The sequence below is a fragment of the Nerophis ophidion genome, linkage group LG01 (assembly GCF_033978795.1).
Source record: "Nerophis ophidion isolate RoL-2023_Sa linkage group LG01, RoL_Noph_v1.0, whole genome shotgun sequence".
NCBI classification, from domain to species: Eukaryota; Metazoa; Chordata; class Actinopteri; order Syngnathiformes; family Syngnathidae; genus Nerophis; species Nerophis ophidion.
Genome location: NC_084611.1, coordinates 73,611,602 through 73,627,391, shown reverse-complemented (window position 1 = coordinate 73,627,391; position 15,790 = coordinate 73,611,602). Strand labels below are relative to the sequence as shown.

Sequence of the window (15,790 nt, the reverse complement as noted above, 5' to 3'; positions counted from 1 at the left end):
ACACCATTTATAAACAGCAGTTCATAGTTATCGTTATCATTTTTAAATACTAACTGTCCCCTCATCGGTAGCTTTGCCTCAAACGGTTTTGTTATTGATCCATAGTTCAGGTGCCAATCCGCTGCAGCTGAGGGGACACAGCACTCAGGGAGAAAGACAGGAAACAGACAGGAACTAAAGACAGGAACTAAAGACAGGAAATACTACATAAACACAGGAAAAACTAAAACACAAATAAACTGTCAGGGGCAAGTCTGACAAATTTTATGTATGACTTTCTGACATTAAATTGGATTCATGTCAATATATTTGGGTCATTTTTAAAGCTAATTTGAAATTGTGAAAACCAAGTAATTTACTGTTAATAGTTGAGATTATTCATAAATCAAAAGTGTGATTATATTAATTAAAATAATTAATAACTTGGCAGCACTAATATATATACATATATACGGATGTAGATGATTTATTGCACATGATAAAGCAGTTTAACGATTATGTACAACGGTATGCAACACTGTACACATTGAGGCAACTACAAACCCTGTTTCCATTTAAGTTGGGAAATTGTGTTAGATGTACAGTATATATAAACGGAATATAATGATTTGCAAATCCTTTTCAACCCATATTCAATTGAATGCACTACAAAGACAAGATATTTGATGTTCAAACTCATAAACTTTATTTTTTTTTTGCAAATAATAATTAACTTAGAAGTTCATAGCTGCAACACGTGCCAAAGTAGTTGGGAAAGGGCATGTTCACCACTGTGTTACATTACCTTTTCTTTTAACAACACTCAATAATCTTTTGGGAACTGAGGAAACTAATTGTTGAAGCTTTGAAAGGGGAATTATTTCCCATTCTTGTTTTATGTAGAGCTTCAGTCGTATTTTACGCTTCATAATGCGCCACACATTTTCGATGGGAGACAGGTCTGGACTGCCCGCACTCTATTTTTTTTTTTACGTAACCACGCTGTTGTAACATGTGCTGAATGTGGCTTGGCATTGTCTTGCTGAAATAAGCAGGGGCGTCCATGAAAAAGATGGCGCTTAGATGGCAGCATATGTTGTTCCAAAACCTGTATGTACCTTTCAGCATTAATGGTGCCTTCACAGATGTGTAAGTTACCCATGCCTTGTGGACTAATGCACCTCCATACCATCACAGATGCTGGCTTTTGAACTTTGCGTCGATAACAGTCTGGATGGTTCGGTTACCCCGTTTATATTTACATCTAACACAATTTCCCTACTCATTTGGAAACTGGGTTTGTACTTGTATCAAGCAGGACAATATGGACACATTGCAACATGACTGTAAAAAAATCACTCTATTTACTTGTTACGTGCAACTGATATCCAATGTACTGTGAAAGCAACAAAAAACATTTTTTTCTCAATCTAGAAACAACGTTTTGTGGCAATCGACGACTTTGAGCCCCAGGAGAAGGGTGAACTGGCCCTCAAGAAAGGAGACGTCATTAAGCTGTATGATGACTCTCTTGGCCAATGGTGGAAAGGCGAGTGCAACGGAAAGATGGGCATGTTCCACCGCACGTACGTGACTCCGCTGGAAAAATAGATGCAGGGACTCGGTGGACGGGAACATGAAATACGTGTGGTTTCATTGTAGGTTGTGGCTCGGACAATACTTTGTCTATTTATTTTATTTGTATCGCCTTGGGAAACTAACAAGATTTCTTACAAATTACTTCTTTTGAAATGCTGGGTGTTATATTCGGATTACTTTTGCGTGACTAATGTGTCGGACTATCACTTTGTCTTATAAAGTTAAAGTACCAATGATTGTCACACACATGTGTGTGACCCCTGGGATGATAATTTCTCTGAAAGAATGGGTCGGGTTGTGCGTAGGTTTGTGTGTGTGTGTGTGTGTGTGTGTGTGTGTGTGTGTGCGTGCGTGTGTGTGTGTGTGTGTGTGTGTGTGTGACTATTTTGTCCTTGTTTACATGAATCAATATTGCCTGTAAAGACTTTTTACAAATAATACTTGTTGGCTAAGCTCATCTAATGTGATGCGCCCGTGCATCACATTAAATTCTTACTGAAAAACTGTGGGCTACAGCAGCAATATCACAAAAATTAATCGGATGTTACATTGTCACAGCACATTGCCACCTCGACATGGTTCGAATTTGGAGTTTAACCAAATGTTGCTCTCCTCTTGGCCTTAAAGCAGGAGTGTCAAACGTACGGCAAACAGGTTTTATCCGGCGCAATGGATGAGTTTGCTAAGTATATAAATGAGCCCAAATTTTTGAATGAAAGAAACTGCTCTTCTAAATGTGTCCACTAGATGTCGCAATAGCAATTCTTTGTAGCTTATGCTACATAGGTAGCTGAGCGATCCCGAAAGGGACAAGCGGTAGAAAATGGATGGATGGATTGAAAAAAATAATAAACCACATGATGTTAGTGCACTAGTCGAGGAAAATGAGCAAACTACATAAATAACATCCTGTAATTTGATTTTGATCTGGATAGACTGAAAAAATTAACACCAATGAGTTGACTGATAAACACTGTCACATAATTTATTTAGAAAGTATAAATAACGACAAATAAAGATACAATACTATTAACCGCAACATGTAAGTGTTAAAAAACAACAAAACATTATTGTGATGTGTACATTTTCATAAAGTGTTTGGTCTATTTTTAAACAAAGAAAAAAATCTGAAGTTGTCTTTATTTTTAAGTTATCGTGGCATGATTTTACCAGTCCGGCCCACTAGGGAGTAGATTTTTCTCCATGCCGCCCCCAATCTAAAATGACTTTGACACCCCCACCTTAAAGTGTTGTTCATGATGCAATTGCGGAGTAAATGTGTGATAATAACCACAGAAGCACTATATTTACAACCAACAAATGGTGGCTATTGAGAAATATTGACACAGCAACCACAAAGGACAAGCAGTGCTCAGTTAGGGCCCCATCCTCTCATTTGTGCTTAGCATTGTGAGAGACATGACGACGGATGTATTTTTTTGAATGCATTCTAAATAGTAAATAAATGTGAATAAAAGTCAGTTTACAGCAGAGCCCATGGGAGGTCCTCTATTCCACCCATAAAACCCAATTTAAAAAAAAGCCTCCAAAAAGCGCCAACAATACTCCATTCATATTACCAGACTTGAATTTTAACCAAGTATTAGTGATATTGTTATTATAAGTGCTAATTGGGGGTTAAATCACAATAAATGATTCCCGGGCGCGGCACCGCTGCTGCCCACTGCTCCCCTTGCCTCCCAGGAGGTGATCAAGGGTGATGGGTCAAATGCAGAGAATAATTTCGCCACATCTAGTATGCGTGTGACAATCATTGGTACTTTAACTTTAACTTGAACTTTTAATGCAGACAAACGATTTATAGCGGCGTTGTGATCACAAGAGTGTGTGCCAAACTTTACAGCACGGAATGAAGAGCTGCTTCCTCGCTTCCGTTGCTTGTGAAAGTCTATTGTAGATCATAAATCATGCATCTCACCTGGATCGTAGAAGGATGAGAATGTATTCCGACAAGTTGGTACACTTTGACAGCCAATTTAGACCCAGGAATGCCGAGAACGACATTAAAAGATACTGGGATCCACCCCACTTTTCTTTATAGGGATTATGACTCATTTTTCATCTAAATGGGAATATAACAGGATTTTATCATTTGGCATCCTAATTACAGCAGAAATTGCACAGTAAGTGATGTTTTATTATGTTTGTTGGCGCTCATAAAGTCTACAGGGAGTCTTCTTCATCTGACATCACATGGACAAAGATAAGACCTTCTGGAGGAAAGTGCTGTGGTCAGATAAAACAAAAATTGAGCTTTTTTGCCACAATACCCAGCAATATATTTGGAAGAGAAAGGGTGAGGCCTTTAATCCCAGTAACACCATTCCCACCATCAAGCATGGTGGTGGTAGTATTATGCTCTGGGTTTGTTTTGCTGCCAATGGAACTGGTGCTTTACAGAGGGTAAATTGGACAATGAAAAAGGGGGATCGCCTCTAAATTCTTCAGGACAACCTAAAATCATCAGCCAGGAGGTTGATGACTTTACCACTGTAGCTCCGCCCCTTCTAAAGTCATGTACACTATCCTGGCAGAGGATACAAAGTATGTCTATTGCGACATCCAGTGGACCCATTAAGAACAGCGGTTTCTTTCATTCAAAAACGTCAGCTAATTTTTATACTTAGCAAACTCATCTCGCGGGTGAGATAAAACCTGTTCCCGCGTGGCATACGTTTAACACCCCTGCTCCAAAAGGAGGTGAAATCAAATTTTCTCGAAAAGCAACTTATCTTAAGCATTTCACCGCTGTATTTGAGACCCAAACAGACGAATCCATCAGGATCAATCGGGGCATCGAAATTTGATGACATCATCCACAATCTGTGTTCATGTTAGCTCGCTTTGTGTCTGTTTTGCAGTGATTGTAACTAAATTAAAGCATCAATAATGAGTAACTTTGATTAAATAATTGCGTATTTGGTGTGGTTTCCATGGCCATGCTGGTACCATGCAAGATTAGTCTGTTTTTTTTTTGCAAAGAAACATTGTTTGGGTCTGTTTTTGCTGTAAAATTTGTACGAAATGATCAAAACTAAGTGTTTGTGATAGGCGTGCATTTTTTAAATGTAAACTATCATTTCGGTTATTGGAAAATGATTCAATTGCAACCTACATCAACAGGATGTCTTATGAAAAGCTTTACAAAAAACATTGACTCACTCTAAACAAGGAGAATGGAGATATCTGTTGTTGCAAATGGACTTGCTAATGTGCAAAATAAATAAATAAAAAACATTGAAAACAAACGTTTTTTTGACTTATTTGGGCGTCCGAACCCCCGCTGTAAAGTGGAGGTTTATGCAAATTGTAAACAGTAGAGATGTGAATCTCTGGGTAACAAACCATTCAATTCGATTTGATTCTTGGGGGCAACGATTCAAAATCAATACTTTTTTAATAACATTAGGTGCCAGTTCTAGGAATAACTACATTCCTCCACAAACCTAATAAACAAATTAATATACAGGTAACAAACTCAAGGCCGGGGGCCAGATCTGGCTTGCGACATCATTTTATCTGGCCCGCAAACACCTGGAAATGATGTGTCAATAAATATTTTTTCACTAAATGTAATGGATTTTTGTTCATTTTGACAGAAAAAATATTTGTACTGCTTGAAATTGCATACCTTTTTAAACTTCAATAGTATCCATTATTGCAACAAATATTACAGTATATTATTATACTTTCCAAACATGTTTTTGGTGAAAATAAACGCAAACTACCCATCAAATTAACAAAAATAACAGTACATTTTACATTGTTCTTTACAGTGTATTACTGTAAATTTAAAAAAAAACTACTACTGTTTGCGTTAAAATTCTGTTGACTGAGCTGCCAGTTTTTGACTGCAAAATCTACAGTTGTTGTTTTTAACGATGTATTATTGTAAATGGAAAGACAGTACATTTGTTTTAATGGCAGAAAAACTGGCAGCTAAATTGCCAGAATAAAAAAAGAACTTGTACTGTTTTCATAATTGCCAACCTTGAGACCTCCGATTTAAGGAGGTGGGGGGTGGGGGCAGGGGCGTCACTAGACCTAATACTGTACTGGGGCACACCTGGGGCCCAAATAATTCATGTGAGCGTGCAAAGCGCGCAAGCAAAAACATTTTTAGCACTTATTTATCATAAAAAATACATAAATAGTGCTTTAAACTATGAAATCATATCAGGATGTTGTATGGATCTTTGATTAACCACCTGAAATTAACTAATGCATTTGACCTACTTGTGCACTTTTTTACTCCAGACTTCTAAACTGCTACTGGTAAAAGCAAATAGGAAGAGCAATGAATCTTTTTGAAATATATATTGCTGTAATCATCTGCAAATTTAACATTTACAAAAGTAAAACAAAAAATAAAGCACCCCTACATCTCTGGGTTCTTTTATATTATTTAATTTCCATTTATGGCAATGTGGCTAATCCTATTTCAGATACACAAAACTATAAAAATAAACACAAAACAATAAAGCCACAGTAGTAGAATAAATGAACAACTGTTGTGTGTCTGTTCAGGGAATCATTTTCTGAGAACTAAACTGTAACGTCTCCTTTTCATTTTTGCAAAGTGGTCAATCACTCTGGACAGACATGGAAATATTACAGTAATTGTTATACAGTTGACCAGTGGTTCCCAACTACTGGGTCGTGACATAAAAGTGGATTGTGTGTCATTTTCAGTGAGTTGCAGTCAGATGTGTGCATGAAAAAAAAAAAGTTTAGGGAGAAAAAAATCAAATTGTGGCAACAAAACCAGATATTTTTAGCCATTTTTCTAGTGACTATTAGTGAGTATTTTAGCAAAAGGCAAACCGACTAACAAGTTGGAGGAGGACTCAGGACAGACATGGAAATATATTTTTAAAAAATCTAAATGGGGCAATAAACCCCGATATTTTCAGCCATCTTTCTGAAAACAAATACAGAAATGTTATTATTTTTTCTGGAAACAAAACCAGATGCTTTAGCTGTAGCCATTTTTCTCGTGACAAAACAAAATTATTTTAGTCAAAGTCACACCGATTAACAAGACAAGTCTGCTGTGCTATTTTTCTGTGAAATAAACTTGAATGATTTAGAAATTTGGCTTACGACTTGATATGGAAAAATGTTTTTCTTCCTGAAGATAAACCATTTGAGAAGCACTCAACTCACAAATGCTTACTCCAAATCATCATTGATGCAGAACCAGCAGACAATAACCAACATTATGTTTCATGTTCATTGGAAATTCCCCCGACAGCTCGTACAGCAAATGAATATGTTTGTCTTGATACAAGGAATAACGTTAGCTAACTTAGCATCAACTTAAGACAATGATGTTGCCTAGCTAGCTAGGACTTCACTTACATCTCTCATTCCTCGCTTCTTCTCTGCTGGGGCGAATAACTTTCTTAAATCCATCTAGGAGTTACAGTTTGAGTCAAATCAAAATCAAAATAATGTAATTACCAAATTGTTGTTGGCTAACGTTACCTACCTCACGCAGTGATTCGAATCCTCTCTCTCTCTCTCTCTCCCTCTCTCTCTCTCTCTCTCTCTCTCTCTCTCTCTCTCTCAACCGAAGATCCACATGTGAATAAATTACCATATTAAGTAGCCATGTGCTCATTGATACGTGGAGTGAATACAGTAGCAATCAATTACCATACTAAGTAGTATGTGCGCTGTTGTCTATGTTATGTAGACTTAAAACTCTGAAGCGTTTTTTTTTATTGGTCAAATTTGTACTGGGGCACTGCAGATCAACAGTGGGGCACGTGCCCTAGTGAAATCTGTCTGACGACGCTCCTGGGTGGGGGTCGGGGGTGGAGCGGAGGCGTGGTTGGGGGCGTGGTTGGGGCGGGGGGCGTGGTTAAGAGGTGTGGAGTATAAATCACTAACTCGAGTATTTCATATATATATATATATATATATATATATATATGTATATATATATATATATATATATATATATATATATATATATATATATATATATATGAATAAATAAATAAATGAGTTGTACTTGTATAGCGCTTTTCTACCTTCAAGGTACTCAAAGCGCTTTGACATTACTTCCACATTTACCCATTCACACACACATTAACACACTGATGGAGGGAGCTGCCATGCAAGGCGCCAACCAGCACCCATTAGGAGCAAGGGTGAAGTGTCTTGCTCAGGACACAACGGACGTGACGAGGTTGGTACTAGGTGGGATTTGAACCAGGGACCCTCGGGTTGCGCACGGCCACTCTCCCACTGCGCCACGCCGTCCCTGTATATATATATATATATATATATATGTATATATATACATGAAATACTTGACTTTCAGTGAATTCTAACTATATATATTTATTTTATTATATATATAAATAAAATAAATAGTTGAATTTCCGACGGCACCCATCAAATACACAGTAAGTTAGTTGTTCTACTAACTGTACTGTGCTTGCTGTTTACTAAAAAACAACAACAACACTTACCTTTCACTATTTGAGTAACCTTTGTTCTGCCATTTGCGTATTGGCGAGCGATCTCCGGATCCGGGAACATATCCTTCACGGATATGTTGTAGACATCCGGAAATGAGAACGGGATGTTGCTTCCAGCTATTAGCATAGCCATCTTTGTCTCAGCATAAGATACACCATCGGGTCTCCATTTCGCAAGGTGGGCCATAATACTGGGTTGTGAACGATGCTGTGCTGCGGACGCTTTGTGCTTCAGTGACCGTTCATGGCTGAGTATATCCGTTCGGCCGCCGTGTTAAATGGAGAAGTCTGTTCTACAAAATTTACAGGCAACATACCTCTTCCCCTTCAAACTCTCCTGGATAAACTGAAATTCTTGTTTCCAATCATTCTGGAACTTGCAAGCGTATTTCTTCATTTTGCTTGTCGACGGTGTAATATATTGGGTTGGAGTCAATAAGCAGGCGACGTGATGAAGTTCAGAACAGACTCCCTAATGCATGTTCCTTGACTGCACTTAAATGTAGAATATATTTACATTCTATTCCATGTAAGCTGCCAGCTTTTTCCTTAACCCCCCCCCCACCAAAAAAAAAAACAGTGGTACTGTTTTTCCGTTTACCGTAAGATGTTGTAAAAAAAAAAATTAAAAACTCTATATTTTCTTTGGTACTTTAACTTTTAGTTTTACAGTAAAATTTTGTAAATATAAAGTTATTACTGTAAAATATAAAGTCTGCTTAAAACAATTTATATCATTAATAATGAAATCCAGAGGCAAATTTCAAACATTATTCACTGTTACATGCGGCCCTTTGATGGCAGCCATAACTGCGCTGTGGCCCTTAATGAAAACGAGTTTGACATCCATGAATTGATACATTTATATTACAAGAAAATTGGTAGTGTTTGCTAAAATTATATCCAAATATTTACTAAAGTGGCTTGACAGGACAGATTTGGGGGAAAAAAAACATTTTTACATTTTTTTAATTTCTTTATCAGTTACGAATCGTTACACATAAGAATCACGATTCACCCAAAAATCGATTTTATTTTTTTTTAAACCCCTAGCAAACAGTGTACTGCTGTAGATGTGGACGCAGGGGGAAGTATTTTCTTGAAACTTATGCACTCGGGGCATCATGTAACTAGAGTTGCGCAGCGATCCTACAAAAACTAGACGGACGTTCAATTCCAGAAAACTAGGTACGCTTGTAAAAAAATCAGATCAATTAAATTGTTTGCACGCTCAAAACCAAGCACATTTCTCTTTAACATCGCAATCGACTTGAAATTGGTCCCAGGTCTGGCGTTGCTTGGCACGCCCAGGCCATACCCCCTATAAATACGTAAATCATATTGAAAGTGCTTAAGCTCTGCACAGTCTGTAGGTGTTCGCTTAAACCGCAGAGCCAAAACCATGGCGGTTAATCTGTGTCTTAATTACGAAAGCATATACTTGGGGCGGTATAGCTCGGTTGGTAGAGCGGCCGTGCCAGCAACTTGAGGGTTGCAGGTTTGATCCCCGCTTCCGCCATCCTAGTCACTGCCGTTGTGTCCTTGGGCAAGACACTTTACCCACCTGCCCCCAGTGCCACCCAACCTGGTTTAAATGTAACATAAATATTGGGTTTCACTATGTAAAGCGCTTTGAGTCACTAGAGAAAAAGCGCTATATAAATATAATTCACTTCACTTCACACTACTGTGAATTCATGTGATTGAATCATTTACCTTTGAATTTTGTGAAATAATTTTTTTTTACATCAAATTATGCTGACGATTTAATTTAAAAGATGTGTGTGTTTAAAGATTTTGTGTTTTAAAATTCAGTGTATAAAAATTCAGCGTTTTTTAATGTAGAGTTAAAAAAAATTTAGTATTTAAAAATTCAGTGTTAAAAACATTCAGTGTTTGAAAATTCAGTGTTTTAAAATTCAGTGTATAAAAGTTCAGTGTTTTAAAATGTAGTATGTAAAAAATCTGTGTTTTAAAATTCAGTGTATACAAATTCAGTGTTTAAAAATTCTGTGTATAAAAATTCAGTGTTAAAAACCTTCAGTGTTTAAAAATTCAGTTTTTTAAATTCAGTGTATAAAAATTCTGTGTTAAACACATCCTGCGTTTTAAAATGTGGTATATAAAAATCTGTATTTTAAAAATTCTGTGTTTTAAAATTATCTGTATAAAAATTCAGCATTTTTAAATTTAGAGTTGAAAAATTCAGTCTTTGAAAATTAAGTGTAAAAAAAATCAATGTATAAAAATTCAGTGTAAACATTTTTTTAGACTGAATTCTTATACACTGAATTTTTGAACACACATATTTAGCCAACATTTGTTTTTAATAAGATACTCAGCATAATTTGATCTAAAAAAATTAATTTCACAAATTCAAACGCAAAAAATTCAGTTAAATAAGTTCTGTGTCAAGTCTTAATTCTGCCGTGAAAGAGGGCGTACGCCAAGTAGTTCTGCGTACGTGAGTAAGCTTGTTACATGAGGGCCCTTGTGGATTATGTGAAAATACATGAGGTATGGTAAAGTAGCAATCATTTTTTAGTAAATAGAAAAAAAGTTGTCACGGCGCATGCGCAATCCCTCATGCCATCTGCAACAAGCACCGCCTGCAGTTCCGCTAGGATCGCCCCGGGACACGCCCCTGCTCGCTCTTCCTTGCGTTGCCACTAAGCGCCTGTCAATTGCTAATCAGCAATCAGCGCACCTGGTTATAATGAGGGCAGACGGCATAAAGACCAGCGGACCCGAAGATCCAGTGCCGGAATGCAGTTCACTCCTAGTAGTAAGCATCCCGTCTCTGGCTTCCCTCCTCGTACCTGCTCTCTGTGCTTTTTCCTCTGCCCGTGTCATATATCTTCTGTGTTCCCCGCAGTGTTCCCTCCGTCTCCACCGATCGAGCTGTGGAATTCCCACCGGACTCTGTGCTGCTTCCCTCGATCCTCGACCCCCACTCGGACACCGAGCTCGAGGCCTCTCTCCAGCCCCCGACCTCTCGCTTGCCCACGGACTTCCTTCTTGCCTAGCCCCTCTGGACTGCTGAACGATTCATCCAAAATGCACGTACAACACCCTCTGGTAACATTTACATTGTTAATTCTTCACATCCTCTCGCAACACACACTCTTAGTAGCATACACACCCCAGTACATCATCCGTTTCAATAAACCTATTGAACTGACACCCTCCCCCCCTCGCCACACATAACAAAAGCTAGTTTTTAGTTTATCATTTAGATGCCCATTTAGTTGTAATGTTTCAATAACACACCTGCTTGAGGCAAAAAAAACGCGCCTAATTGTGTCAGTCTTCTGCAGGCTGTCAGCACGACTGTGAGTACAAAATTTAATGACGACAGGCTGCGACTTTCATCAACATGAGAACATCCTTTCACAAAAAGAAAGGTGAGATGAGATATTTTGCGTTTTATTATTATGACTTGACAACATTTACATTTTACATAACCAGGGCTGCCCCAGGCTAAACTGGGGCCCTAAGCAAAACATTTTTGGATATTGAAGAGATGCATGAAATAATAACTATTATCTTGATTAAGAGTAATAATTTAATGAATACCTATTATTAATCATTTTAACACATTTTAAAAAGAGGCTTGTTTATATTAATGATTAATATTCATTATTTACATTAATATAGACAAAACATATAAGGTTGATCTTATATTAAAAAGTATTTATTATCATGGCTGAATCCATAGACCAAGGGTCCCCAAACTTTTTGACTCGGGGGCCCTTTGGGTTCGAGGGGGGCGCTGGTGCCTATCTCAGATACAATCGAGCGGAAGGCGGCGTACACCCTGGACACGTCTCCACCTCATCGCAGGGCCAACACAGATAGACAGAAAACATTCACACTCACATTCACACACAAGGGCCAATTTAGTGTTGCCAATCAACCTATCCCCAGGTGCATGTCTTTGGAAGTGGGAGGAGGCAGGAGTACCTGGAGGGAACCCACGCAGTCACTGGGAGGACATTCAAACTCCACACAGAAAGAGTGGAGTTTGGAGAACCCAGGACTACTCAGGACATTAATATTGTGAAGCAGACGGGCTACCCATCTTCCACCATATATATATATATATATATATATATATATATATATATATATATATATATATATATGTATGTATGTGTGTGTGTATATATGTATATATATATAATTAGGGCTGCACGGTATTAGGATAGTACCGGAATCAGTATAGTACCACGATACTAATGAATTATATTTGGTACTACACCGCCTCTGAAAAGTACCAAATGACACAATATGTTACTGCATACGTCAGCAGCTAAATTAGGAGCCTTTCTTGGCTTACTTACTAATAAAAGACAAGTTGTCTTGTAAGTTCACTATTTTATTTAAGGACAAACTTGCAAAGAGAAACATATCTTTAATGTAGTGTCAGTTTTTTTTATCAAAATAAACCTAATAGTGCAATTTTTTGTGGTGCCCTCTATTTAAAAAAGTACCAAAAAGTACTATATATATATATATATATATATATATATATATATATATATATATATATATATATATAAACCCCGTTTCCATGAGTTGGGAAATTGTGTTGGATGTAAATATACACGGAATACAATGATTTGCACATCCTTTTCAACCCATATTCAATTGAATGCACTACAAAGACAAGATATTTTTTTGCAAACAATAATTAACTTGGAATTTATTGGCTGCAACACGTGCCAAAGTAGTTGGGAAAGGGCATATTCACCACTGTGTTACATCATCTTTTCTTTTAACAACACCCAATAAACGTTTGGGAACTGAGGAAACTAATTGTTGAAGCTTTGAAAGTGGAATTCTTTCCCATTCTTGTTTTATGTAGAGCTTCAGTCGATCGACAGTCCGGGGTCTCCGCTGTCGTATTTTTCGCTTCATAATGCGCCACACATTTTCAATGGGAGACAGGTCTGGACTGCAGGCAGGCCAGGAAAGTACCCACACTCTTTTTTTTACAGAGCCACACGGTTGCAACACGTGCTGAATCTGGCTTGGCGTTGTCTTGCTGAAATAAGTAGGGGCGTCCATGAAAAAGACGGCGCTTAAATAGCAGAATATGTTGTTACAAAACCTGTATGTACCTTTCAGCATTAATGGTGCCTTCACAGATGTGTAAGTTACCCATGCCTTGGGCACTAATGCACTCCCATACCATCACAGATGCTGGCTTTTGAACTTAGTGTCGATAACAGTCTGGATGGTTCGCTTTCCCTTTGGTCCGGATGACACGATGTTGAATATTTCCAAAAACCATTAGAAATGTGGACTCGTCAGACCACAGAACACTTTTCCACTTCGCATCAGTCCATCTAGATGATCTTGTGCCCAGAAAAGACGGCTGCTTTTCTGGATGTTGTCGATAAATGGCTTTTGCTTCGCATAGTAGAGCTTCAACTTGCACTTACAGATGTAGCGACAAACTTTATTTAGTGACAGTGGTTTTCTGAAGTGTTCCTGAGCCCATGTGGTGATATCCTTTAGAGATTGATGTCGGTTTTTGATACGGTGGCGTCTGAGGGATCAAAGGTCACAGTCATTCAATGTTGGTTTCCGGCCATGCCGCTTACGTGGAGTGATTTGTTCAGATTCTCTGAACCTTTTGATGATATTATGGACCATAGATGTTGAAATTCCTAAATTTCTTGCAATTGCACTTTGAGAAACGTTGTTCTTAAACTGTTTGACTATTTGCTCACGCAGTTGTGGACAAAGAGGTGTACCTCGTCCCATCATTTCTTGTGAAAGACTGAGCATTATTTGGGAAGCTGTTTTTGTATGCACCTGTTCCCAATTAGCCTGCACACCTGTGGGATGTTCCAAATAAGTGTTTGATGAGCATTCCTCAACTTTATCAGTTTTTTTTGCCACCATTCCCAACTTCTTTGTCACGTGTTGCTGGCATCAAATTCCAAAGTTAATGATTATTTGCAACAAAAAAAAGTTTATCAGTTTGAACATCAAATATGTTGTCTTTGTAGCATATTCAACTGAATATGGGTTGAAAATGATTTGCAAATAATTGTATTCCGTTTATATTTACATCTAACACAATTTCCCAACTCATGTTCAATCTTTATATAAATGACATTTGTAAAGTTACAAAGGACTTGAAGTCAGTTTTATTTGCGGATGACACAACTGCTTTCTGTTCAGGAGAGAACACACAGAAGATAATACAAATAATAACAAAAGAAATGAACAAATAAAAAAATGGTTTGATAAAAACAGACTATCTTTTAATCTCAGTAAAACTAAAATAATGCTATTTGGTAACCGTAGAAAAGAGCATCGGACACGAATACAAATAGACGGAGTAGATATTGAAATGGTAAAAGAAACCAGATTTTTGGGAGTATTAATAGATGATAAAATGAACTGGAAATCTCGTATACAAAACATACAACATAAGTTGGCAAAAAACATTTCAATAATGAATAAAGCAAAATACGTCCTGAACCAAAAATCACTTTATATTCTCTACTGCTCGCTAGTGTTACCATATCTGAGTTATTGTGCAGAAATATGGGGAAACAACTACAAATGTGCGCTACATTCGTTAACTGTGTTACAAAAAAAATCAATTAGAATAATACATAATGTTGGATACAGAGAACATACAAACCCTTTATTTATTGAGTCGAAAATATTAAAGCTCGATGATTTGATAAAATTGCAAACAGCTAAAATGATGTACAAAGCAAATTATAACCTGCTACCAAAGAATGTACGACAATTCTTCTCAACTATCCATCCATCCATCCATTTTCTACCGCTTGTTCCCTTTCGGGGTCGCGGGGGGCACTGGCGCCTATCTCAGCTACAATCGGGCGGAAGGCAGGGTACACCCTGGACAAGCCGCCACCTCATCGCAGGGCCAACACAGATAGACAGACAACATTCACACTCACATTCACACACTAGAGCCGATTTAGTGTTGCCAATCAACCTATCCCCAGGTGCATGTCTTTGGAGGTGGGAGGAAGCCGGAGTACCCGGAGGGAACCCACGCATTCACGGGGAGAACATGCAAACTCCACACAGAAAGATCCCGAGCCTGGATTTGAACCCAGGACTGAAGGAACTTCGTATTGTGAGGCAGACGCACTAACCCCTCTTCCACCGTGAAGCCCCTCTTCTCAACTAAAGAGGAGAAATATAACCTTAGAGGAAAATCTCATTTAAAACATTTGTATGCAGGTACAACACTTAAAACCTTTAGCATATCAGTATGTGGAATTAAATTATGCGGACGACATTTTGGTCTTTCTTGGACACCCAACATACTCGCTCCCTATGTTAATGCAATCACTTGAAATGTATGGTCAATTATCAGGATATAAAATTAATATAGGCAAAACCCATTTACTCTCATATAATTATAACCCACCAGGGGAAATCAGAAGTAGTTACCCTCTGAAATGGCAAACAGAGTCTTTTAAATATCTTGGCATTAATTTGTCAAAAGATCCAACAAAATTATCAGAAAACAATTATCTACCCATACATAAAAAAATGCCAAGATGGAACTTAATTCCTTTTTTTAGCCTTAGTTCTAGAATTGATTCCATTAAAATGAATGTACTGCCGAGACTGCTATACCTGTTCTAAACCCTTCCAATAGAGATTAACCAAAACCAATTTAATGAATGGGACAAAAT

At 37.8% G+C, this 15,790-nt stretch overlaps 1 protein-coding gene across 1 annotated transcript in view; it reads left to right on the top strand.

Moving 5' to 3' along the window:
- The window catches only part of grb2a (growth factor receptor-bound protein 2a), a 74,653-nt gene extending 69,806 nt beyond the window's left edge, over nt 1-4,847 (top strand). The window contains exon 5 of the mRNA XM_061910992.1: nt 1,414-4,847. Within this exon, the coding sequence (XP_061766976.1) occupies nt 1,414-1,590 (177 nt within the window). The 3' untranslated portion in view covers nt 1,591-4,847. The remainder of the gene's footprint in view (nt 1-1,413) is intronic.
- The last annotated feature ends 10,943 nt before the right edge of the window (nt 4,848-15,790 follow it).